The following is a 26,147-nucleotide window of genomic DNA, read 5'->3' as shown; positions in this document are numbered from 1 at the left end:
GGTGAATACATATCTCCATCAGCGCTATTTAACTGCGAGAGATTAAAAGAAATTTTATTGAAGACCAGCGGGCCTTAGATCATCACCGGTGACTTCAACGCGCATCACATGCTTTGGGAGAGCACTATAATGAATGCCAGGGGCAGGGATATTGCTACATTCGCTTCTGACTACGACCTTTGCCTCATGAACAATGGTAACCCAACATAATAACGGGGTCTCACGTATAGCAGCTGCCTTTACCTGCCTTTGGTGTCACGATGCTTCTCTCACAAATTTAAATGATTTTGCGGCATTGAGACTCACGGCAGCGATTACATACCCACCTACGTAAAGGACGATGGACTCCAAAAAATTCTACAGTGTAGTAATTGGCACTGAGTGGCCAATGTTTAAATCGCGTATTGAAAACGCTTGCCAAAAAGGCCTTGCCTGTCTGTTTTTTTTTTCGCACTAAACTGTACTGTATGCAGAACCGACCAGTCCACCACTTGCTTTTATTGGCAGATCTTTTCAACGATGTGTCATGTGCTGTTGTGACCAAAGGTTTGGGAACCATCACCACCATATTTTTTCCTGTGCAGCCTGGATTGAAATCAAATGGTAAAGAATTATGTTTCATTGAAGCAATGTGACACTGAAGAGCTACGTTCGTAGTAATTTTAATTACCCCCCTTGCGATGGCCCCTAAAGAGCATTGATCAGAATATTCTAGTATGGGTGAACTTGGGGCACTTTTTAGTGCATCATTTCTTTAGATAATAAATTTAAAAAGGGAAACTCTGTCCCTTGCGACAATGAAACTAGCCAGAATATTTGCGGGAGAGATACAGTCGAAATGTCATGAGTTGGTGCAAGCTACTGCGATTAGCATTTCACCGATAACCTCGATTATCTGGAATGTTTGCGACCGCTAATAACAGAGAGGTTGCAAGAGGAGGCTTACACGCAACAAAATTTCACACTTATCGGTGTGAGATAAATGGATATTTTTGGGTCCGCCACGGCCACCATTCGGCCTTCAGCGTGCGAGTGTGGTCGGCCTGCATCATCCGTGTTTGCGTAAGCCCCATCAAAGAAGTTATCTCCCATCGCATGCGATAATGACCACGTAACGCAGTAGGAATTCTAAGAGCACGTCGTGACAGCGAGCTACACTCCGCACGCAATAGTGGAAAGCGAACACTGCACTGGATTGACGCGTTTTCAACCAGCGTTCTCACGCCCACAGCTGTCGAATTTGGAATTCACGAGCATGTCTCGCCGCCACTAGTGAATTTTGTCGCCCCACTTAGCGTAGTTTGTAGCTCTGCTTTCAGCATGGACATGACTGAACTGGTATCCTTCAAGGCAGTGCCAAATAAGGTAAAATTCTTTTACGCAACTTTGGTGTGACACTAACGGAATCAGTAATATTGTTGCGAATGTATTTACTACTTTAGAGTAGAAAAGTACTCCAGCAGTCAAGATGGCAGCCGTTGTGTATTTTCGAACAGCCCAAAAACGTCGTCGTCTTCTTCTTCGCACCGCCCGCATAGCTGCATAGCCGCGAACCCGCAACATCGACCTCCGGCGGCGAAAAGCGCCGACCCGGCGCTTGTTAGCAGGTGTTGGACGAGATGTACGGCTTGAGGCGAGCGACGTGGACGATGTCGGAAGATGTGGAAGGTATCGAAGGGTTTAGAGGTGCTATTTCATAGGTAACATCAGTTACCTGCCGTAGCACACGATAAGGTCCGGAATACTTGGGTAGAAGCTTTTCAGCCAGACCAACATGTCGCGACGGAGTCCACAGAAGAACGAGGTCACCTGGACTAAAGTGGACGTCCCGATGGTGGCTGTCATAGCTACGTTTCTGACGGAGCTGCGAGTCCGAAAGGCGCTGGTGGGCAATCTGACGGGCTTTCTCCGCGGTGCTAATAGCGCGGCGAGCATATGCTGTGGACAGGTCGGCAGGGTTGGGTACAAGCGTGTCGAACGGCAATGTCGGGTCTCTTCCATACAAAAGGTAAAAGGGAGAATATCCAGCAGTGTCGTGGCGTGAGCTATTGTAAGCGAAAGTGACAAAGGGTAGCGCAATGTCCCAGTCACGATGATCCGTCGACACGTACATGGCGAGCATGTCAGTGAGTGTGCGATTCAGACGTTCTGTGAGGCCGTTTGTTTGAGGATGGTAGGCCGTCGTAAGCTTGTGCTTGGTTGCACAAGAACGAAGTAGATCGTCAATTACCTTAGATAAAAAGTAGCGACCGCGATCGGTGACCAGTTGACGAGGAGCACCATGATGTAAGATGACGTCTTGAATCAAAAAGTCGGCGACATCTGTAGCGCAGCTGCTTGGAAGAGGTCTCGTAATTGCGAAACGGGTCGAGTAATCTATGGCGACGGCGACCCACCTGTTACCGTCGGTAGAAAGAGGGAAAGGGCCCAGCAGGTCGAGGCCGACACGATAGAAAGGCTCGGCAGGTACGTCGATCGGTTGAAGGAGCCCGGCGGGGTGTACCGCTGGCCTTTTGCGGCGTTGGCACGACTCACAAGACCTAACATAACGTTGTACAGAACGGTAGAGGCCGGGCCAGAAAAAGCGTCGGCGGACACGGTCGTACGTTCTGGCAACACCAAGGTGGCCAGCCGTTGGTACATCATGTAGTTGCTGAAGTACGGTCGAGTGCAAATGAGTGGGTATTACGAGTAGTAGTTCGTTTCCCACATGGTGCATGTTGCGGCGGTATAAAATGCCGTCTATGACAACGAACATGCGAAGCGAACTGTCTGTACAGCCTGTGTTCAGGCGGTCGATTAGCTCGCGTAGGGACGCGTCACGCCGTTGCTCACATCCCATGTTGCCGAAAGCAGAGAGCGAGGAAATACAGATGGACGCGTCGTCGGTTACTAGATCTGGAGCGTCAACGGGGTACCGAGAGAGGCAGTCGGCGTCTTGGTGTAAACGGCCAGACTTGTAAACCACTGTGTATGTGAATTCCTGGAGGCGCAGAGCCCAACGAGCAAGGCGCCCCGTTGGATCTTTGAGGGCTGAAAGCCAGCATAGAGCGTGATGGTCAGTGGTAACTGTGAAAGGCCGGCCATATAAATAGGGGCGGAATTTACCAACTGCCCATACAAGCGCCAGGCACTCGCGTTCCGTAATAGAGTAATTGCGTTCGGCAGGAGAAAGGAGCCGGCTGGCATACGCAAGAACTCGATCGTGACCGGATTGACGCTGGGCTAAAACCGCGCCAATACCGTAGCCACTAGCATCAGTGCGGACCTCGGTTGGAGCAGACGGGTCGAAGTGGGCGAGAATCGGTGGCGTGGTCAGAAGTGTTATGAGCTGGGAAAAGGCCGTGCCTTGATCAGGACCCCACTCAAATGGTACATCTTTCTTCAAAAGATCAGTGAGGGGGCGTGCGACCTCTGCGAAGTTTCTGACAAATCGTCGGAAATATGAGCATAGGCCCACAAAACTTCGAACGTCCTTGACACAAGTCGGTACAGGAAAATCCAGGACAGCTCGGACTTTGTCGGGATCGGGGCGGATGCCGGAGGAGTCAACGAGATGCCCTAGAATAGTAACTTGGCGATGCCCAAAATGGCATTTCGAAGAATTAAGTTGGAGCCCAGCCTCTCGAAATACTGAAAGAATTGAGGAAAGGCGCTCGAGGTGAGACTTAAAGGTTGGGGCAAACACAATCACGTCGTCCAGATAACACAGGCAGATAGACCATTTAAAGCTGCGCAAAAGCGTGTCCATCATCCGCTCGAACGTTGCCGGCGCATTGCACAAGCCAAACGGCATTACCTTGAATTGGTAGAGACCGTCGGGCGTTACAAAGGCGGTCTTCTCCCGGTCGAGGTCGTCCACGGCGATCTGCCAGTAACCGGAGCGTAAGTCTATCGAAGAAAAATAGGTTGCGCCATGAAGGCAGTCCAGGGCATCATCAATACGAGGAAGCGGGTAGACATCCCTTTTGGTGACCTTGTTTAAATGCCGATAGTCCACGCAGAAACGCCAGGTATTGTCCTTCTTTTTAACTAAGACTACAGGGGACGCCCACGGACTCGATGAGGGCTCTATGATGCCTTTTGTGAGCATCTTATTCACCTCCTGTTGGATAACTTGGCGCTCTGATGGTGACACTCGATAGGGACGCCTGTGAATTGGAGCTGCATCACCGGTATTAATGCGATGTTTGACTTGCGATGTTTGACCTATGGGCCTACCGTCAAAGTCAAATATGTCCGAATAGCTCGTGAGAAGATCAGTGAGGTCTTTGACCTGAGACGGCAACAGGTCTGAGGCAATCATCTTAGTTACATTGTTGAGCCGTGTAGAGTTGGCTGCGTCGGTGCTATGCGGGTTCGGCGAGGCGACTGTGGCCAGTTCACGTGACACTGATGAGATCTGGCACTCGTGTGACGGTGAAAGAGTGGCGAGAACAATGCCTTGTGGTAGGATTTGAGGGCTGAGTCCGAAGTTCAGAAGAGGAAGGCACGTCTTGTTCGCTGTGACAGTTAATATGGTGTACGGGGAGGAAACGTTGCGGGCCAGTAAAACACCAGGAGAGGGAAAGACCACGTAATCCCCATCCGGAACACTGGGATATGGTTCAACTGTGACACAAGTTAGGGCTTGGGGTGGGAGGCGAACAAACTCAGCGCACGAAAGCTTGTTCTGTACCATCTTCGACTCTTCGGTGGCCGCAGGCAAGTCAAGTTGCACGACGCCGGCTGAGCAGTCAATTACAGCGGAGTGGTCGGACAAAAAATCGAGTCCAAGGATGACGTCATGTGGACAGTGAGCGAGAACATGGAATAGAACGGACGTCTGGCGGTCGGCGAATCTCACACGCGCGGTGCACATTCCGAGCACAGCCGGGGTCGCTCCACTAGCGACACGTACAAATAGGGACTCTGGCGGCGTAAGGACCTTGTTTAATCGTGCACGGAGGTCAGAGCTCAGAATTGAAATATGTGCGCCGGTGTCAATAAGGGCAGTAACAGGAAGGCCATCCACTTCTACATCAAGCAGGTTTTTGTCCGTAGTCAAGGTCAGCAGAGGGTTTTCAGGTCGGGAGTCCAATGCAGCGTCACCTCCGGGAGCTGCATTGCTCAGTTTTCCGAAGAAGGGCGTCCACTAGGGTGGGGCGACGAATAGCGGCGGTGCTGAGGTGACCTGGAGCGACGGTCATGCGGGGACGGCGAACGGCTGGACCGGCGGACTGGTGTCGCAGGAGTGCCATTGTACGGTCCATCGTCACGAGCGCTGTACTGCAGGGGCCGGTGGTTGTCGTCACGTCGATAGCCAGGAAACGACCGAGGTGGATACGTGCGGAAACGACAGTAGCGGGAGATGTGTCCTACACCATGACAATGAAAACATATAGGCTTGTCGTCCTGTGTCCTCCACTGAGCAGGATCACGATAGCGGCGGAATCTTTCTGGTGCAGGAGAAGGCGCTATGGTACTGACCCGAGGTTCCGTCAACGAACATACAGGCTGCAGCCCAACGTTTGCCAGCTCCTCTCTCACGACCTGTTGGATCAACGAGATCGTTGGTCGATCATCAGATGGGCGGGTCAGAAAAGACGGAGACGCGGCCTCGATTTCTCTACGAACGATGCGAACCACACTCTCGTTGTTATGTGGTTGACTGCATGGCGGCTGAAGGTCCTCGCAAGATGACGTAGCGGCCGTGTTCGGAAGACGCAAGAAATTCTTGGCGACCCGGCGACTCTTCAGCTCTTCGAATCGGCGGCACTCTTTGATGATGTCATCAATGGTGGAACAGTCTTTGGAAACCAGTATGTTAAAAGCATCATCTGCAATGCCTTTAAGTAAATGGCTTACTTTGTCTTCCTCGGACATGTTGGGGTCGGCACGATGGCAAAGGGCGAGAACGTCAAGGATGTAGGTGACATATGATTCGGTCGTAGTTTGTGCCCGACCAGAGAGTTCTTTAGAAGCGGCCCGCTGGCGTCCGACGGCCTTACCAAACAGGTCACGAAGCTTCTGTTTGCAAGTATCCCAGCTGGTTATGTCCGCTTCATGAGCCTCGAACCACGCGCCAGCTGTTCCGCAGAGATAGAAGCCAACGTTGGCGAGCATCATCGTAGGGTCCCACCGGTACACTGCTGCAAACCGCTCGAACTTCGGAATCCAGTCGTCAACGTCAACATGGTCGGTGCCGCAGAAGTTGCCAGGGTCGCGCGGTTGCGTCAATACGACCGGCTGTACAGGCTGCGCCGGAGTCGCGGCTGAAACAGGAGCGGCAGAATTGGTTTCTGTTGCCATGGTCGGGCAGTCGAGAACACGTCCGCTTCGAAGTTCCGTCTTGCGTCGTACCCAGCGCCACCACCAAAATGTTGCGAATGTATTTACTACTTTAGAGTAGAAAAGTACTCCAGCAGTCAAGATGGCAGCCGTTGTGTATTTTCGAACAGCCCAAAAACGTCGTCGTCTTCTTCTTCGCACCGCCCGCATAGCTGCATAGCCGCGAACCCGCAACAATATATTCGACTTTTCGACACAGTGTTATACAGGAAACACAATTGCATGTTTTCCTTCTGACGTCCTTTCTGCGTATCACGAATATCGTAATATTGAAACTCAATAGGAATTACATATTATTAAATACAGTTCACCAGTTTCGCCGGATGCTAAAGAGCACATTTTTATTCATTGTTTTGTATGTCCGAGTTTCCCACTAAAATGTAATCTACTATATCTTTGAAAATGCTTCACTGGCTTCTGCCTCTGATCATGATTGTAGCTTCATGCTGAAAAGGCTTCGAGGTGCTTGTTGAGAAAAAGACGAGCCGCCGTCCCCATAGCAAGGTCCACATGTCCACCTCCACTCTGATCTTCTATAAAGGATGATAGCGGCGCTCGTCGTCATTTACGCAATAATCAAAAAGGATCACGCTGTTTTGTTGTTGTCGGAAATTTTGCTGTATGTATAAATCTACCTGGGATATAAGCGCACTCACCGGATCTTGCTGGCCAGGGCGCTTCACGAATCTGAAAATGCAGAAAAAAAAAGCTGGTCCTGTGCGGAAGGCGTATACATAGCACAGTCACAGAGAAAGCTAGAAGAGCGGCCTTTCAGAGCCTTTTTCAAAACACGGGTAACTACAGCAAGCACACTTGCTGGATACCCACTAGGGCATTTTTAATAACTTTTTGGGGGGTAGTAGGCCGGCATTCGTTATGCTAATTTTCATCATTCTTCTGAGAAGCGTAGTATCCACTAAACACTTGGAAGGAATTTTGTGCCAGTTGTTCATGCAGTAGCTGACAATGAAAGGAATTATGGCTGAAGTGGGTATGTGCCAGAGTTTATAGGGAAACAAGAACAAGCTTGTGTAATGTGTTGGAGCGTTGGACGACCCACTCGTTACGCTATTCGCATTGTGCGACGACTGGTTGTTCTTTCGCTGTTTCAAAACGCTTTATAAGTGGTATTAATGTGATTGCTTTCTCGTGGTAGCTCAGTGGTAAAATACCAGGCTGACCCGGGTTCCAGCGGACCCGGGTTCGAGCTCCACCGTGACTTGGGTGCTAGGTTTGCCAACAAGTCAAAAGCACCGGCGTAGCTCAGTGGTTGAATACTGCAGGGGCTGGCACCCAGCAGACCCTGGTTTCGAGCCCCACTGCGTCTTATTTTTTTAATTTCCCGTGATGTGGTTACGCACACCGGCGGCGGCGGACAACTGCGCGTGACCCTAGTTTTGATCTCTTTCGCTGAAAAAAAAAAATGCGGCTGATCCCTCTTTCTAGGAATCAGTATAACACGAAAATGAAACGGGTATTCACAGAGGTAGATGAGCGTTTATTCAGCATTGTTTCGACACAAGGGCTTATGAATGAATGCTACAGCAACAAATTGCGAAGTCACGCAAATGACGGCAAGCAGCTCGAAACTTGCAGCGCGCACCTCAAGCAGAAAGCACGCACACAATGAGCATACACACGACAAGCGCAGACTAACAACTGTCACAGCTCGACACTTGAAGCGCGCTGTGCAAACAGAAAGACGCAAAAAGTTCACTCAGGATAAGCGCGAACAAACAGTGCGCGCCTTTCGTAAACGGGGCTGCGGCAGCAAGCAAAGTTACATTTGTGCTTTCCCGATGTCTAACAAGCGCGCGCGCAGGAGAGACCACGCTCCGTGGAGGTGGCGCTGATCGAAACGCGAGAGGTCGTAACACCAAACTGTAGCTGGTAGTCCCATCTCGCCACTGGTGACGAAAATAGGCTGAAGTTAAAAAAACTAGCACAGTATAACTGGCCCAAAAGGCTGTTTTGCTACAACAATAAAGTTGTTATGAAGCAAGTAAATACGAATGAATAATCAGCATATCCTGGCGATAGTGATTTACAAGCTGTAGTGAATTCAGCGTCGTTAAAGAGAAATGAAAAACACTGAGGGACTCCTATGCATTCACAAGTTGGACGATCTTTGACGTCATCGTGGCGTCATATGTTGAAAGATAGAAAAAGAAAAAGCTGAACTCTCTTAAATGTAATGAATAACCCTTTAAAATGTATTAATAAATAAAGCATCATCTGAGAGTGCATGGCCCGTATACCTTCCTTGGTTTTCATGAAACTGGGAGCACTACATACGCTGCATCGTAATTGTAGCAGCCATGTACGAATCGCTTGGTCAAGTGTGGTGGTGGAATGACTTCTCGGCACCTGCAGGTGGACAATGACAACGTTGATCGAGTCGTGGGTCTGCCACCTCCACAGCCCTCCATGCCTGCCATCGATGCCGAGGTCAACTTCCGCAACTGGTACGCGGCCAAGAAGAGTGTTTCCGAAGGCCTGTTCGACGTGGCGCTGCTGTCGGCCAACGGGGCGCAGCTCAAGCACGTGTTACAGTTGGGACCCGGCTTCGACTTCTACGCACCGGTCCTGATCCTCGTATCACTCTCCATTGCCTTCCAGGTAGGGGTGCCGAGACACGTTGGAAAACGAGAAATCGAAGCGTTACGCCTGGATCTACGCTGCCGTAACAACGACGGCGAGAACCATTCCGCTCTTTTATCATATTTAATTGAAACATTACACTTTTTCCCGGGACAGACTCTGATGGCTTCGTTTCAGGGCCTGCCAACGGCAGCTACATAAAGGGGGTAATCAGCTGACATCGATGATAAACTCAGCCGGAATGACAGTATAGCACTATCCTACTGTTATCAAAAATCATAACGCTTGCACTGCATCGGACATTTCTCCGCATCACTAAATGATATTTTCTGACGAAAACGTGATAAAATAACAACATTCCCAGTGCATCGATAGGAATTAGTTCAATTTACCTAGACAAATTGTGCAGCATTTATATAGGCGTATTGGTCGAAATATGAATCAACTGACATACTCAGAGACGTATTTTAGAACTCCATGATTATGAGAGATGTTCGCTTAATGCGTGCGCACTTCGCTACTTCAGATCACTTGGGAAAATGTGTCTCATATAGCTTCACTAGTCAAGTGATTAGCGTGGCGCCTGACGCGCTTCGTGAAATGTGCGTTCGGTTTGCACAGTCTTCAAAGTGTGGCCCGCATGGTGACCTCGCGGTTATGGTATAGTGCCTAGTTATGATGTTTGATTGCTGACCCGCAAGTCTCGTGATTGAATCCATGGTGTTAGAAATTTCCGGAGCCCTCCACTAAGGCGTTTTCGTAAATGTGGTGGCTTTGAGGCGTTAAACAACAACAACAACAACAACAACAACAACAACAACAACAACAACAACAACAACAACAACAACAACAACAACAACAACAACAACAACAACAACAACAACAACAACAACAAAATAATAATAATAATAATAATAATAATAATAATAATAATAATAATAATAATAATAATAATAATAATAATAATAATAATAATAATAATAATAATAATAATTCAAGCCGCCAGGAGACGAGCACAGCCCAGCTAGCATCAGTAGCCGTAAGACCCTGAACCTGGCAAGGAGCTGTTCTATCAGTCGCTCATTATTATTATTATTATTATTATTATTATTATTATTATTATTATTATTATTATTATTATTATTATTTCTGGATGTTCTTGGAATGAAAAAAAAAACAATGAACACGTGCTGCAGGGGCTATTTCGATTGCAAATCTCTCAACTAGCGAAATGTGATTTCTTCTAACCATTTTAAAATTCATTAAATTTAAAAGTGATACATTATCCACTATCTAATTAATCGTTTCTTGGGCCATCCTCCAGAGTTGGTGTGAGCCATGCGTTTAGGCCATCATCATCATCATCATCATCATCATCATCATCATCATAATCATCATTTTGCCGCATAGAAGGAGCTCAAGGGACCTTTCTTGAAAAAGGGTGGATATTTTGGCCGAAGTTTTCGTATGATGAAATAGCATGACATACTTGCAATGAAAATGTGAATTTTGAATGAAAAAAACAGCTTGCGTTCCAGAATAATTCCATGTCTATTGTGAATAATGGTGTAGCAGGTCAAGTTATGGTAACATTAATAGTTCATGGCATTATAAAACTGCATCTCTGAAGTTAGCGTGCCTCATATTTCACTCAATATCTGCGTTTCGGAAAAAGCATATCTTATGCTTGCTAAGTAAAATTGTGCTTGAATCATTTAGTACCGTCTTCTTCGCTGTTGCGGGGTCACCCAATGGCGGATTCGGAGTAGCGGACAAACTACGCCGGAGTACTCCACTCTGGCGGAGGGCAACTGAAGGGAATCTACCCAAGAAACATACACACTTCCTCTGAAGCAAATAGCAGGAGCAGAATGGAACGCGATGCGCGCGTAGCGACGCCTCACTAGCAAAACGCAAGCTCCAACCGGCGTCCGTTGGCGCACCTTTAGTTTGCACCGTTCCGGGGCACACGGCACTTACGACTTCCGGTCGAATCCACCGCTTTTCGAGGAGTAAAAACAGTTGCTTCGTGAAGTGGATCTCGCGAAAAAGCTGCTACGAATTTGCCAATGCAACATAAAGAAAACACTCTTAATCTGCCAGTGGAACAAGCTTCCCCTGTACGGAGCGAAAGAAAAAAAGAGTTCTACCGGAAGCACTCTGGATCTGCCAAATGATGACACCACAAATAAAGCCGTCTTCACGTGTGAGCATGTCTAAAACACCACCTCTAGTAAACGTCATTCTTTGTCAATAAAGTCAGTCGCCGTAAATAGATTGATTTTGCCTTTCCCCCCGAATCTTTTATTTGCTTCAAATAATTTTTTCTCTGCTGCGCTAACGTACGAATATTAATTGCATGAAGTGATTGGCCTCCTCTGAACTCGTTCATGTTAACCTATTCTCTGGCAACCTGTCATATGGTGGCATCATGACAGCTGGACAAAAGCTGCTTAGCAGCCGCTTAAATGAATGACCTTCGGCTATTTGACCCCGCTACTAAGCGCGGTAGCTCACACATTACATACATTCCCCAAAGCGCGTACAACTACTGCGAAATTCTCCTCATTTGCAAAGACGAACGCAAAGCGAAAACGGTTCTGGAGAAAGAAAAGGCGCTGAGAGCATTTCCAGTCTGTACGTGCAAGCACACCGCGGCCACCCTGGTAATGGCACTTCTCGGAATCCTTAGAGTTCTTCGTACTGCACCAATGAAGTAGGCCTTCGAAAAATCAACTTTTCCAGTGGTGTGGCAAGGTAGGCAAACCTATTTGAACTCCGAAAATGGCTGCACAGAAAAAAGCGTTACTTGGCACACACGTTCAAGGGAATTCTAAAATCAAACAGACCACAGTGCAAAAAAAATTCTTTTAAATCAGAACTTACCCTTGCATGAGTATCGTTTTTACTTTTCTGTCTCTACGCCTTAAAGATTCTTCACGCAGTATCAGGAATGGCGCGAGCGCTCGTGTGAGTGAAAAGTACGAATTCCTGATAAGCCTTCATGGTTGTACACCTTCTCTGGAATTTGTAACGGTAAACGATTATAGAGCACAGAAGCACTGCGTGAATGAGATCTCTCAATTAAAAAATGTCATTGGGGAAAAGCTTTCTGCCAGATTTGGCAAATCGTCACTTCGTACGTCCGGCGAAAGGCTCTGCAATAGACGAGTTGCGAAGAAAGATCTGTTGCGGCGCCATCTGTACGTATGGGCGGGAAACAGCGAACGGCCGCCATTGTGAATGAGCTCTCGTGCGTTTAGGCGGCATGCATACCACCTGAACCACAAAACATCGCAATGAAATGTCCATCTCACCTTCGTACTTTTCACTCACACGAGCGCTCGCGCCATTCTTGCAGTTTTCATGAAGCAGCTTGTGGCGGAGTTCAATCCAGTGGTGTGTGGCGTGACCACCCTTACTGGGCATGCGCAAAAGCTGGCCCAAGCGTGCTATACCACAATCACCCCTCATCATACCCTCCTCTTTCTTTCCCTTTTCCCCTTACCCCCGTGAAGAGTAGCAGGCGAGAAACCCGCTTCCAAGGCTGACCTTTCCCCCTTCTTCTCATTAAATACCTTCTTCTTCTGGTCCAAGCAGTGTCATAACAGGCTCATAGGTTAACGCGTTCAAGCCTGCGTAAGTGGCTGTGTAAGAGGCTGAGGTCTCTCACCCTTAAACTCTCAGCGATCCCGTGATGACGTCAGGGAACGAAATTCAGTAGACGCGCGATGGGCTCACCAGCTCCCGCGTGGAGTGGCGACGAACCCGTGACCCGCATAGCGTGCTCCAACAAGCGTTCAGGGCGAGTGACAGCATCAGAAACTACAGTGAATTCATGAGTACTCCGCTTTCGGGGACGCGTTAACATCCGGCAAGTTGGCCGCGATGAACGAAACTTTAGGTTGACCCATGCGCTACTTCGCTACTCATGGTTCCCTTTAGTGGGAGTTAGTGTAGTTTTTGTTTTCATGTACAGTGGCGGCTCAGCGCAGAGTGGCCTGAACATTTAGGGGCTTTTTACAGTGTTGCTGGTATTTATGGAACTCATCTATGTTCGAACGTTCATTAGATGTGTTACGGAAACAACGGCATTTTGTATACAAGCGTGTTTTGCAGCTGTCTCGCAATTTAGTGGGGTGGGTGGAGTAGCTGCCGCGGAGAGAAATAAGTTTAATGCCACTGGTGGTACCGTTTCTTTATAGTGCCTGTGCGTTTCTATGTTGCCCACCATGGGCAGTTCTAGCGATCCGTTCGCTCGGGCAGCGTAGACTTATTGCGTGTTATCATCGGATGTAGTGTTATCTCACAAAATATATGGGGACATACTTTAATGGCTGTTTCGCACAAAAAAAAAACTGTTTTGTCAAGAAAGTTCTTAAGCACACCACCGCCTGTCTCCATAACCACCACCACGTGCAAAAGAAAAATGCCCAGCCTTCCTGGCACGCAACACAGCCACAGCGAAAGCCTTCTTTAAACACTTTTGAGGCCAAGCTACCGTTGCATGGCGCTCACTGCACCATAAATCATCTTTTATTTTGGTTTTTTGAAGCAGAGAAGCACTCACGATGACCTTATTCGTTCGGAGAATCGTGGCACCTGCTGCACATCTGTAATGTATTATGTACACTTGGTTGATGCTGTGGTTGATGACGATGAAGAATTATGGCTGAACGCTATGTAATGTGTTGAAATGATTCAACGACCCACGCGTTACGCATTTCAAATAGTGTGACACCTGGTTGTTCATTTACTTCGTTAAAACGCCCCATTACGCATGTTAACCTGATTCCTTCCCCGACATGAAACATGCATGGGTTGTAAAGTATTTCCAAGCACCAGTGAGATTCCGCGGTAGACTACTGGGCTGCCACGCAGATTCCCCCGAGGTCAAGGCCCGTTCTCTCCAGGTTATTCTTAAATGCGGAGCATTTCTTAGTCGCAGTGAGTCACGCTTCGGCGTCGGCATCGTCCACTCCCTCGCTGCGCATGCTCTGCTAGTCTCGTCACTCTAATAAGCGCTCAATTACCTCTGCCAAGGCACGTTTCACTATTCTATTATACCGTGTCCTAGATAGAGGGATCAGCCTTATTTTTTTTGTAAGTATTATCTGTGTTTCGCCCTACAGCAGCTTTGTCCGACACTGTGTTTAAGGGCGCAGGGTAGCCCATCTATATATAACAGTGATGACGTTACCTGTTAGTGTGCCTCTAAGTTGTGTTTGTAGCTTTCTCGCGCTGTAATGACGCAATATCGCGGCCTAACGCCAAGTCATATCTGTAAAATGTTTATTTTTTCTTTCTTCCTTGCCTTAACGCGGTGGCCTAGTGGCCAAGATACTCGGCTGCTGACCCGCAGGTCGCGGGATCGAATCCCGGCTGCGGCGGCTGCATTTCCGATGGAGGCACAAATGGTGGTGGCCCGTGTGTTCACATTTGTGTGCACGTTAAAGAATCCCAGGTGGCCAAATTTCTAGAGCCCTCCGGTACGGCGTCCCTCATAATCATAGGTGGTTTTGGGACGTTGAACTCCACATATAATCATCATTCTTTCTTGCATATCTCGTTAGGAAATTAAGGATAGCTTTTCAATGGTTCCTTGGTTTCTTAATAATAAGGTCACTCTAAGATAAATAAGTGATACACACAAAAACCTAAAGAGATATTCACTCCAAAATGCCACTTATCACCAAACGTTCATCGGAGAAATCTAGTAGCGGAATAGCAGCGGTTTAACTGCGAAGATTACAAATAGCTTGTATTATAGCTCAGGCCTTGCTCAAAGCAGACGTCTGCAATGAAATTAATATCCTGAAATATTCATGTGCATGTTTCAATAACCAGGTCATCCAAATGGGACTGCTCGTAGTCATTGGCTTCCTGGACCTGTCCAAGGAGTGCCACCAGAGACGCGCCGAGGTCCTCACCAACGTGGCAACCGCCATTGCAACCATGGTGGCCATGATAAACGTCATCGCGGCTGCTTTCAACCTCAGACATGATGGAGATGGTGGACCTCAACAGTAGACGCAACCACACTTAACGTAGTGCGGAAGACCATCGACCGTCCTCGTGAACTGATTTTGTTATCACAATGCAGCAGCCACACTGACTTACCAAATGGGCTCAATCAAGCGTGTTAAGATAACATTTTCGAATGTGTACTACTGCGGAAGAAACTTCTTTCCTGTGGTAAATACTGTTTGTTGACATGTGGTGTCATATGGCTCATAGCAACGCTGACTTCATGAACCTAAATGAAACAACCAAATACGTGAACATTACTCTCTCCAACGATTCTCTTTCAATTCAGTAAATTGATAGCAAAGCCGATAAGTGACAAAAGAGATCAATGCATTTCACGAGTATACTAAGGCCACTCGCATACGTAGGTTGTCTTTTTGTGCGGAGACTCCGACATTCAGTCCAGTTCTCCACTGCACAAACACGAAGAACACTTCCAAGCCGATATCTCATAGGAAATACATGTGAACTATAAGCTGATGTTATCTAATTAGTATAAAATTGCTAATTCTGATTATGAGAACTATAGTAACTCGGCTTTAAGACGACTGATATAAGTGGTCGTATAAGGGTCAAGAAAATAACAAACGGAGAATGCGCTATATTGCAATAATTTAACGCATAAAATGATTGCCTGATGAAAAAAAAAAATTGGCAGCACATCTACGAGGTGAATGATGTAGAGTGGGGCGAAGCATCCGTCCGCTCATTCGTTCTTACTTCCGACCGTCCATGCGCCGGTCTGTGTGACCGTCCATGCGTCCATCCGCCCGTCCGTGTGTGCGTCTGTTCGTGCGTCCATCCCTGCGTTCGTCCATGCAACCACCCCTGTGTCCGTTCATGCGTCCATACATCCGTGCAACCATCCATGCGTCCGTCCATGCATCTGCCTGTGTCCGTTCGTCCATATATTCAACACTCCAAGTACCACCATCTCGCATCCTTTCATCATATGTTCCTCATATAGAAGCACCACCACCCAGCGGACATTCCAAGGACTGAACGACAGGAGGCACACGCACACTTTCTTACAGCTTGCGCTTCGTGTCTACTTCCCACCTTTAACCACATCGAGTTCATAAAATATACTAGTTCACTGTATTCATGGCACTGCGGCCTAACGCTCGCTAAACCTTTCTAGAACCTAGGAGGTTACGCCCAGCGGGTATAACGTAGCAACCCTTTCTTGTCAGATAGTGCTCAATGTACATGCCAATGGCTGCTAATGGGGTATGAGAGACAGGAGAATTTGGCTTTTAGTTAACATGCATGCTGCGAGTTTTTTATTGTTCAACAACGCACAGGAGAAATCTCCCACCGACACCACCTTGCAGGGCAAAGCGCAAGACATGTTACGCATTACTACGAGAGACGAATGGGTGCCGTTTTAAGAAGCTTCGCCCCTAAACAATGCCAGGCCTGTGCGGAACACGTAGCACAGTTACAGCGAAAGCTAGAAGCTAGAAGAGTGGCCTTGCAGAGCCTTTTCTAAACGCTCTTTGGGTAAATCTACAAGCACACTTGCTGGGTACCCACTACGCCATAAATCATAACTTTTGTGTAGTTGGCCAACATTCACTATGTCATGCTTCGTCATTCTTCGGAGAAGCGTGGTATCTGCTACACACTTGCTGCAAATTTTGCGCAATATTTTTACGCAGTGGCTCATGACGATGAAGAATTATGCCGGGTATGCTTCACACTTAATATATGATCAACAACAAGCTTTTGTAATGGGTTGGGCCATTGGACGACCCTTTCATTACGCTATTCGCATTGTGTGACGCCAGGTTGTTCTTTTGCTGTTCTAAAGCGCTTCATTATTCACATTACGCCATTCGTTTCACGACATCAAGCCTGGATAAAGCAAGTTTGCGAACAAGTCCCAAGCACTGGCGTGGCTCAGTGGTAGAATACTGAGCTGGCACCCAGTGAAACCGGGTTCTAGGCCTACTGTACCCTTCGTACAAAGTTTTTTTTCTTTATTTCTTGCGACAGTACTTACGAACACCGGTGGCGGGGCGGTGGACAACTACGGCGCTGCGCGTGACCCGAGTTTTGGTCTCATGACAGCTTTCGCTGTAAAAACTTGTTGCATAGGCTTCATCGCTGCGATTATAAGCTCCACATGTTGGCAATATTATGTTCTGCGTGACGCAACAGAGAATTACCGACCAGGTGTCAGCAAGACTGCTGCGCGAGTCAGTGCAGTAAATGCGTACAAAGAAGCATCATCTGCTTGCTAAAACAGTAAATAAAGCCAATATTATTGAACCCAGTTTTTATATGCGAAGCAGCTCTTTGACTAGCCTGTGTAACGTCCTCCGCACCAGGGTGGTGCCAAGTAGGCCACGCCTTCCCTCGCAGTGCGCGCGCGTGACGTCACTCTCTTCCTAGCCTGTCGCCGCTGGCCGCGCGTCATCTCTCTGGCTTAACCCACTGATCTCTACAAAGGGGAGCTGTATGGCGCATCGAGAGCGCGCGGTTGAAGCCACCGGAAGACGCCGTTTGTTCTCGGTGTCTCGGAAGCCACCGCCATGAACAGTGGCCTGCTGCGAGCGCGAGGGCTTTTCCAGTTTTTTAAATGAAATTATGGACTGCAGAGAGCTGTAAACCTTGCTTATCTACCGGAAATGTCCCAATAACATTTTACGCATAAGTACATCAAAATTATATTCCTTTTAACGTATTTTGCGAGGAGATGATGGTATTTGACCATCTATTTTTATTTATGAAGGCGCGTTGAAGATGTTTGGTTTTTTTATATGCAGTTTACCTCACTAAAAATCTCAACTATACGAGAAGTGGGTCAGTAACTTAAAGAGGGACAAATGAACGCCGTCCCCATGAAGCGGACAGTGCAGTGATCATTTAGCAAAGTGATGTTTTGATCGCCCGGTTCCAAAAACTTATCTTCGAAACGAAGTTATCTCAACTTTGTTTTCTTGTTTTCTTTCCCGGATCGCTCACAAAAGACAAACATTTGCGCTCCTGGCTACCATTGCACTAGTTCCTGTTTTTTTTGTAAAAAAATGCTGTGACAATCTTTTGCTCTGTCGCTTGACTAATGAATAAATGTAACGTTGTACGTAACAGCACTGCGCCATATTCGAAGGGCGTCGCTACAGCGTCTGTCATTTTTCGTGTAGCGTTAGTCAGCGTTCCAAGTGCACTGCCTTGTCGTAGGGTTTGTTGCATGGACTAGTTGTATATCACAGCACCCCACTGTTTCGGACGGCTCGCTTCGGTGTCTGTCATATTTCGTGTAGCGTTGGATGACTGCGGGAATGTTATAATATAAAAATAGAACACAAATATTACCATCAGAACAACTGCCGCGAGATAATATATCAATTAGACGCCTAAAGCACGCAGAAGACGCCAACTTCCGGGGTAGTGAAGAGACCTTCCGGTGGCTTCCCAAGCGCCCGCATCAGAGAGCAAAGATGCGTCATTCAGCTTTCTTAATGGCGGTCAGTGGCTTCACCCTATCCACCAGTCGCAACGCTCGAGCCCACTCCTCACGTCGGCATCATCTTCTCATCCGCGCCAGCTCTCTGTCGGCGAGAAGCCGCGGGAAGGCGCGCTGTGGCCCCGCCGCGGTGGTCTAGTGGCTAAGGTACTCGGCTGCTGACCCGCAGGACGCGGGTTCAAATCCCGGCTGCGGCGGCTGCATTTCCGATGGAGGCGGAAATGTTGTAGGCCCGTGTGCTCAGATTTGGGCGCACGTTAAAGAACCCCAGGTGGTCAAAATTTCCGGAGCCCTCCACTACGGCGTCTCTCATAATCATATGGTGGTTTTGGGACGTTAAACCCCACATATCAATCGAAGGCGCGCTGCGCGCGCTCGCGCACTGTCGTCTAGCCCGACCGTGGTCCCACAGCGCGGGCATGTGGACAACGCACCGCTGCTTGTCGCGCAATCACGCCGACGGGGCATGCTTCCCGCTAGTGTGCGCGTACCTTTCTCGACCGTCGCCGGCGTTGCGGGTTAGCGAAGCCGACCGCGTTGGCGAATGGCGACGTCGCGCTTGGAACACCGACGAAGGGAACACCGACCAGGGAAGCCGAACGCAAGTGTCCACAGTGGAAGACCAACGACACCGACGAGGTGCGAGTCAAGAACGCCGATTGCGTTTGAGAATAGAGACAGTGCACGGGTAACACCGACGAAACGCGAGCCGAGCAAGCGAAGCGCAAGCGTCTTCAATGCAACCCTCCTACCGGGTCTTTGCGTTTCAAACAAACGTTTACTCTAATAAACACTACACCGAGTTTCGCTTCAAACTATTCTTTCAGCGCCCGCGTCGACGCCCGTTTCAACCAGGTCAACGCCGTGCGCACCACTGCTGCTTCCTAGGAACAACTACGAATTGGCGTCACGACTAGATCAACCTCTCCAGCTCCCCATTGAATTCTCTCTCTCTCGCATCCCATTAGCAGGGATGGGATTCTATCGCATCCCATTTCATTAACAGTGCGAAGGGCCTGGTTTAAAAAAAAAGGGGGGAGCTCCTTGCCCGGCCCCCTTTTCTTCCCACTTTGTCAGCTGGTCATGCTTGAGACTTGGTGCTTTTTAGATTTAGCTGCAAAGAACATGAGTCACATTTATTCCAAGCCACTTCAAAATGTATAATATCACCTAGGCATTTTTTTTCTTGCGGAGCACGAGCAGACAATGTCATCGTAATAGTTAACCGTATCAGGAGACGAAGACACATGAACAGCATTAAGATTTGTCTCGTTCATTGGATCATACTGAAAGAAGACCAAACTGTGCAAGAAGTGCGAAAAACATCGTGGCGCTGTGTTCGTTCACGAAGGTTTTTTCATTGTGCGTCGCAGTAAGCTTTGGTTAGGAAGACACGATAATGAGCATTTACTTTGTGTGGTCTCTATTTGACTCTAAGTAAAACAAAACACTCAGTGGTGACTGCTGAGCAGATGAACAGGTTTAACACAACTAATCTAGGGGGAATGAATTCCGACATGATTTAGAATAGAACAGTCACCTGAACTTGCATATTCTCGACTATATTTAATCACAACACAAAGAACTCGCTTTCGGCACCGAAATGCACTCGTGACGCTTCCACGTTCATGTCCCAAGCGGTAGCGATGATGGCGCTCATTCTATAGACGCCAGTGCATGCATGGTGTCAGCGACATGTTCTGCCGCAGCATGTCCCATTCATTTACAAAGGGCGCATTGCATCACAAGACCCACATTGACCTAAATAAAACAGGGGCTCATCTGCCATATGTTTTTCCAATTTTTCTTGTCTGAAAAGAGCACTACTGTGTTGTTGGCCTGGTATACCATGTCCCGTATACCAGAAAAAGAGCAACTTGAGATTATTGAACTCTGTTGTAGAAACTACACTACCTTTCGGAGCCGGCTAGCGAGTCATGTCACGAAATGTCATCGTAAATAGACAAGCTCAGGCTCTGTCTTCACCTAACACGTTGCCGAATTTGTTCTAATTTGTTTGTTTTATCGTGTTAAGTCAGTGCAGCAGTACGACTCTTACTGTTGAGTTCTTTTTTTCATTCAAAGTGATATCAAAACAATGCACATTGCGTGCTAGTTGTCGTGTCTTCCTCGTCCCAGCGTACCGCGGTGCACACACAGTGAAGAAATATTTAGGAACGCAAACATAAACACGGTGTTTTGAGGGAGCAAACAAGGTATGCTGTCAAATTCTGCTTGTAGCACCCCGTTATCACAAATAAAGGCTTAGAGGTTAGTGTCGCACAACGTTTAGTGCAGATTATTGGCGCAGTCTCTGCACTAACAATGACATCCGCGCGCTGGCCAGCAATACAGCAAGTGAGAGCCGCCGTAGCAGACGACGCGGTTTCAGACTGCTCTTCTGAATCATCTGCGGCACACGCAAGAGCGGCTAACGGCGCGTGGTTGCAGCGCTGGCCGCATCACGATGACAGGTGCTTCGAGATTTCTCTTAAGTGTGAAATTGCCTGTGCGTCTCTACGAGCGCGTTTTCATGCTTTTTGCGGAGAGAGTTTGCTGATGAGCTCTTCAACATTGACCTTCCTAAGAACCCTCATGTCTACGCTCAGCAGTGACCAATATCTGAAGTGATGGTCTGCCATCCTATAGATTTAAGCCTGTTTTAAGTGTGAATACACTTTATAAGCGACCCCAAACCATCCACCGCCGTCGGCGGCGTCCGCAGTCTTCTCTCTATCTTTAAGAGAAAGAGGACTTGGTGGGCCGCAGCGCGACGCTCTACCGAATAAGCCACGGACGCGACGCTGATACCGGTGTCAGTAACGCGCCTTATATCTTTAACGCCACTGCGCGCGTCCCCCTCCCCCATCGCTCGCTCCTCCGCTCTCCTCGCTCGCTGCAGCTGCGCGCGCACCCTTCTCTCTCGCGCGCCCGCCTTCTCTCTTAGTCTCCCGTCGAGAGCGGGTCGTGCGATGGATGTCCCGGAGGCAACGCTACCGTCAACAACGAATGCAGTACAAACGAATGCCAGCACTGCACCCGTCGTTGGAGGTGACGGTACCGCGGTGGTTTCGCCGACGTTGGAAGACAAGGCGGCGCTGCGAAGGGCTCGTGAGACCGAACGTAAGCGGGCGAAGCGTGCAGCGGATGCCAAACTGCGTGCTCGCGAGGCCGAGTGCAAGCGGGCGAAGCGTGCAGCGGATGCCGAACTGCGCGCTAGCGAGGCCGAGGACAAGCGGGCGAAGCGTGCAGAAAATGCCGAACTTCGCGCTCGCGAGGCCGAGGACAAGCGGGCGAAGCGTGCAGCGGATGGTGAACTGCGCGCTCGCGAGGCCGAGATGAGGCGTCAGCATCGAGCCGCGAACGCGGCCCAAGAAGCGGAACGACAACACAAGCGTCAGGCGGAGAAGGGCGATGAAGGCCGGTGTCAAGACGCCGCTCGCAATCGTCAACGGCGAGTGGACGTTCCCGAAGCCGTTCGAGCCAGTGAACGTGCCGCGCGGGAGAGGGTGCGAGCCCTGGACTTTGCTCGTCCGGAAGGTGGTGGTGGTGGAAACATATTTATTTATTTAATTACATGAAATTTTCTGCGGAGAAGCTCCGAGTAGTCGGACACGCTTGGCTTGCGGTGGGGGGGCCCTTAGTCCAGGGCTCCGCTTGCAGCAGCCGCTCTGCGGGCCCGGTTGATCAGAATCAATTGATCTTCCAGGTTCTCGCTGGCCAGCAGCTCCTCCCATCGCTCCGCTGTTGGATTTTGTACTGGTTGTAAGGCTGTAATGGCCTGACACTCCCACGTGACGTGGTACAGAGTGGCTTTAGCTGAACACCATGGGCAGAGAGGAGAGTATGCCGAGGGGTGCATTTTACTCAGGATGTGCAAATTTGGAAACGTGCCGGTTTGAATTTGCCTCCAGATGACCAATTCCTCTTTATTTAGTGTTCGGTGTGGTAGCGAATAAGCTTTCCTAAGTCCTCTGTAACGGTTTAGGATGGCCGAATAGTCGCAAGAGACCGGAACTAGTTCCTCAGGGGCGGAGTTGGAAGGTGCTCGGCTCGCATACCCTCGAGCTACCCTATCCGCTGCCTGATTCCCCTCCAGTCCCATGTGGCCCGGAGTCCATATAATCCGATGCCAAATTCTGAGTGGATGTGTAATGGAATGCTCGCCAGTGTCTGTAACGCTCATGATGACGCTAAGAGCGGGTTGGCTGATGCGCCCCTGTAGGTAGTTGCGGCAAGCTGCTTGAGAGTCCGTGAGAACTGTCAGCGACCTTCGTTGTCTGTAGCCGAGGGCGAGAGCGAGCGTGATGGCAGTTTCTTCAGCATCGGTGATGTTGCGGCACCGCACGGAAGCGCTGGTACGTTCTGTGAGTGTGTGGTCCACGACTGTGGCTACAGCCTTATTGTTTGCATGGTCGTAGTTGGCGGCGTCAACATAGTACGTAGTGTTTTTGTGTGCATAAGTTCGCTCGAGGGCTTCCACTCTGGCTTCCCTCCGGCCCTGATGTAGTCGGGGATCCATATTGCGGGGGATGGGAGCGACCTTATAAGTGGCACGAAGTTGGTCCGGAATGGGCTTGCGACGAGCTGCGTCGTGAAACTGGCTGATGTAGCCGAGGCGTAGGAGCAGGTCACGGCCTGTAGGTGTTTGCTTGAGCCGTTGCAGTTGTGTGGCGAGTTGCGCTTCACAAAGTTCTTCAAAGGTGTTGTGTAGGCCCAATGCGAGGAGCTTGCTAGAAGGAGTACCCGGTGGTAGCTTGAGTGCCGCTTTGTAGGCCTTGCGGAGCATTGCGTCTACTTGGCCCTGTTCACTCTTGGTGAGGCGTTGGTAGGGCAAACTGTATGTCACCCTACTGACCATGAGGCTACGTATGAGTTTCAGGGTATCCTCCTTGCGCATGCCATGGCGGCGAGTGGCTACCCGAGATATCATTCGGGCCACTTGCAGTGTAGTGGTGCGGAGAAGGGAAAGTGTGTGATTCACATGGCGGTTCGACTGTACCCACATGCCTAATATTCGAATGGTGGATTTCTCTGGGATTTGTTTGCCAGCAAGGACAACCTGGAGGCGGGAGCCTTGGTTGTTCTGCGTCGATGGTGGGAGCTTGCGTCGATAAATTCGTAGAAGCTCAGATTTTTCTGTTGCACAGGCCAGGCCTCGTGCCTGCGCGTATTGTTCGACGCATGTGGCTGCCTGCTGCAGGTTATATTCTTTTTCTCCAAGGGACCCCCGCGTGGCCCAGATGGTGATATCGTCTACATACATTGCGTGATGGATGCCATCGATGCGGTGGAGTTCATGTGCCAGGCCAACCATAGCTACATTAAAGAGTAGCGGGGAAATCACTGAGCCCTGCGGGGTGCCCTTATTCGGAACCTTGATAACATCTGATCGGATGGAGCCGAGACCGACTGTGGCAGTGCGGTCCGACAAGAAGGCGTGAACATAACTGTAGACGCGCTGCCCACAATGAAGGGCCTCGAGGCCCTCAAGTATGGCCTGGTGGCTAACGTTATCAAATGCGCCCTTAATGTCTAAAGTCAAGATAATGTTTTCTCCTTGCTGGGGGGCGTTATCAATGACTTCTTTTAATTGTAGCAGTACATCTTGCGTTGAAAGATGTGCCCGGAACCCGTACATTGAGTGCGGGAAAAGGTCATTGTCTTCGAGGTAATCTTGCACGCGATTAGTGATGACGGGCTCGAAGAGTTTACCAAGGCAGGAAGTGAGGGATATTGGTCGGAGGTTTTCGATCTGAAGTTTTTTGCCCGGCTTCGGTATTATTATTACCTCCGCGTGCTTCCATTCAGGAGGAAGCGTGCCACGTTGCCAATGATCATTGAAAAGCACCGTGATTTCTTGTACGGCGCTGTCGTTGAGGTTCCTGATAAGGGAGTACGTGATTCCGTCTGCCCCAGCAGCTGTGTTGCGATTGCTGCTGCGAATGGCTGCGTAAACTTCGTCCACCGTTATTGGTCGGTCGAGAGTGTCATTGGCACGTCAACGATACGCAGCTTGAGATGCGGGTGGGTAGAAATCGCCAAAGCATTTTCGCCGGACTTGATCCAGCAGCTCATCGTCAGTACCCTCAAAGGCGTGTATGAGGCGCATGACTGACTTATTCGTCTCATTTTTTGTGCGAGTGGGGTCCATCAAAGCGCGCAAAATGTGCCACGTGCGGGCCGTGCCCAATGAGCCTCGAAGAGAGCCGCTAAACTGGGCCCAATTGAGTCGCGCCAGTTCTGTAGCGTACTGCTCTGCCTGAGTGGTGAGTGTGGCGATCCTTAGCTTGAGGCGTCGGTTATGTTTTTGCGTCCTCCATCTGCGGATGAGGCTCCTTCGGGCTTCCCACAGATGTAGCAGATGGCCGTCCACTTCCGGCAGTGCAGGTGTTCTGTTAATGGTGGTGGTCCAACGCTCTCGAATTTCTTTAAGTGGGGTGCACCAGTCGGTGAGGCTTGTGAGGCTGTCGAGTGAATATTCGCTCTCACGACGAAAGGCGTCCCAGTTTGTGATGCGTGCTTCTCCAATAGACCGACGCGCTGCGCTCTCTGTAACTTTTGTGCGGAGAATGAAGTGGTCGCTGCCCAAGGATTCCTGCAGGTTGTCCCAGTTATAGTTTGCACGGCCGCGGGCGAAGGTGAGATCGGGGCAAGTGTCCCTGCACATACTGTTGCCGATCCGGGTAGGGAACGCGGGATCCGTAAGCAGTTCAAGCTGAAATTTTTCAGTGGCAGCCGCAAGCTGTTTGCCTTTGACATCCGAACGGTTGTAACCCCAGCGTTCGTCGAGAGAGTTGAAGTCGCCGAGCAGTAAGAGTTCTTTTCCCTGGGCCAATCGGCAGGCACCTTGGACGAGGGCATGGAAATCAGTGTTTTTTTGCTTTGGGGCGCTATATACGTTGACAATGATGATACTTCGCTTTTCTCCTTTCTTTTTTTGCCTGAGAACTAGCTCCACAATCACATGTTCTATGTTGGTGTCTGGGATATTGTCTAAGCCAACTGCGGTTAGCGCTTTGTCAATCAGGATGGCCGCTTTGCCCTTTGTTTGACTATTATAGGACTCATAACCTGAAAATATGGGTGGCGTTCCGGGCTCCTGAAGCGCTATGACATCTGGCCGAGCAAGGTGTGTGTTAATGTACTGTTGGAGGAGGCTCCGCTTTCTGCGGAAGCCGCGGCAGTTCCATTGCCAGACTTCTAAATGTTCGCCAATGAGTGGGGCTGTGCTGCCCATGGTTAATTCGTTGAGTGGAAAGGCGTGGGTATCGGAATCTCGGCTTGCGACGCCGATGTAGGAGTGAGGGTGAGGGCGCTGGGTGTCAATGCGGGGGTAGCGAGGATTTTCGATGCATGTGATTCCAATCCTAGTCTATGGTAACCTTGATCTCTCGTGGCGTGCGAGCTACGAGTGGCCCTCTTCCTGCGTATGTTTTCGCCTGTTTCAGCAATTTGCGCCTCGAAGCGTGTCTCGAGAGAGTCGAGGCGTTCTCCGAACTGCGTGAATACGGCACTGAATTGTTGCGATAGCTGCTGCGCGAGCGTTGAGAGCATTTCGCGTAACTCTTCGCGTGTGACTGTGGTGTCCGACGCAGCAGGAATTGATAGCGCCGTTTTAGGGGTCGTCTGTCTCTTGGGGGAGGTTGGGGGTTTTTTTTCGGGGGAGTCGGGCGGCGATCCAAGACGTGCCATTAGGACATGAAGTTGAGAACTG

General features: G+C 49.4%; 1 protein-coding gene across 1 annotated transcript; it reads left to right on the top strand.

Moving 5' to 3' along the window:
* The first annotated feature begins 1,142 nt into the window (after window positions 1-1,142).
* On the top strand, window positions 1,143-15,144 carry LOC119165531 (ninjurin-1). Its single transcript, XM_037417683.2, has 3 exons — window positions 1,143-1,365; window positions 8,704-8,949; window positions 14,779-15,144. The coding sequence occupies exons 1-3, from the start codon at window positions 1,321-1,323 to the stop codon at window positions 14,959-14,961; spliced, it is 474 nt and encodes a 157-aa protein (XP_037273580.2). The 5' UTR covers window positions 1,143-1,320; the 3' UTR covers window positions 14,962-15,144.
* The last annotated feature ends 11,003 nt before the right edge of the window (window positions 15,145-26,147 follow it).

This window comes from Rhipicephalus microplus, chromosome 9, assembly GCF_043290135.1.
Source record: "Rhipicephalus microplus isolate Deutch F79 chromosome 9, USDA_Rmic, whole genome shotgun sequence".
NCBI lineage: Eukaryota > Metazoa > Arthropoda > Arachnida > Ixodida > Ixodidae > Rhipicephalus > Rhipicephalus microplus.
This window is presented reverse-complemented; position numbering and strand designations above follow the sequence as displayed.

Bases quoted from the DNA above. Each gene is read 5' to 3' on its own strand.
- LOC119165531 (XM_037417683.2), top strand. From the start codon at position 1,321: ATGGACATGACTGAACTGGTATCCTTCAAGGCAGTGCCAAATAAG. The intron at 1,366-8,703 runs GTAAAATTCTTT...CGGCACCTGCAG, and splicing joins TCAAGGCAGTGCCAAATAAG to GTGGACAATGACAACGTTGA. The intron at 8,950-14,778 runs GTAGGGGTGCCG...TTCAATAACCAG, and splicing joins CACTCTCCATTGCCTTCCAG to GTCATCCAAATGGGACTGCT.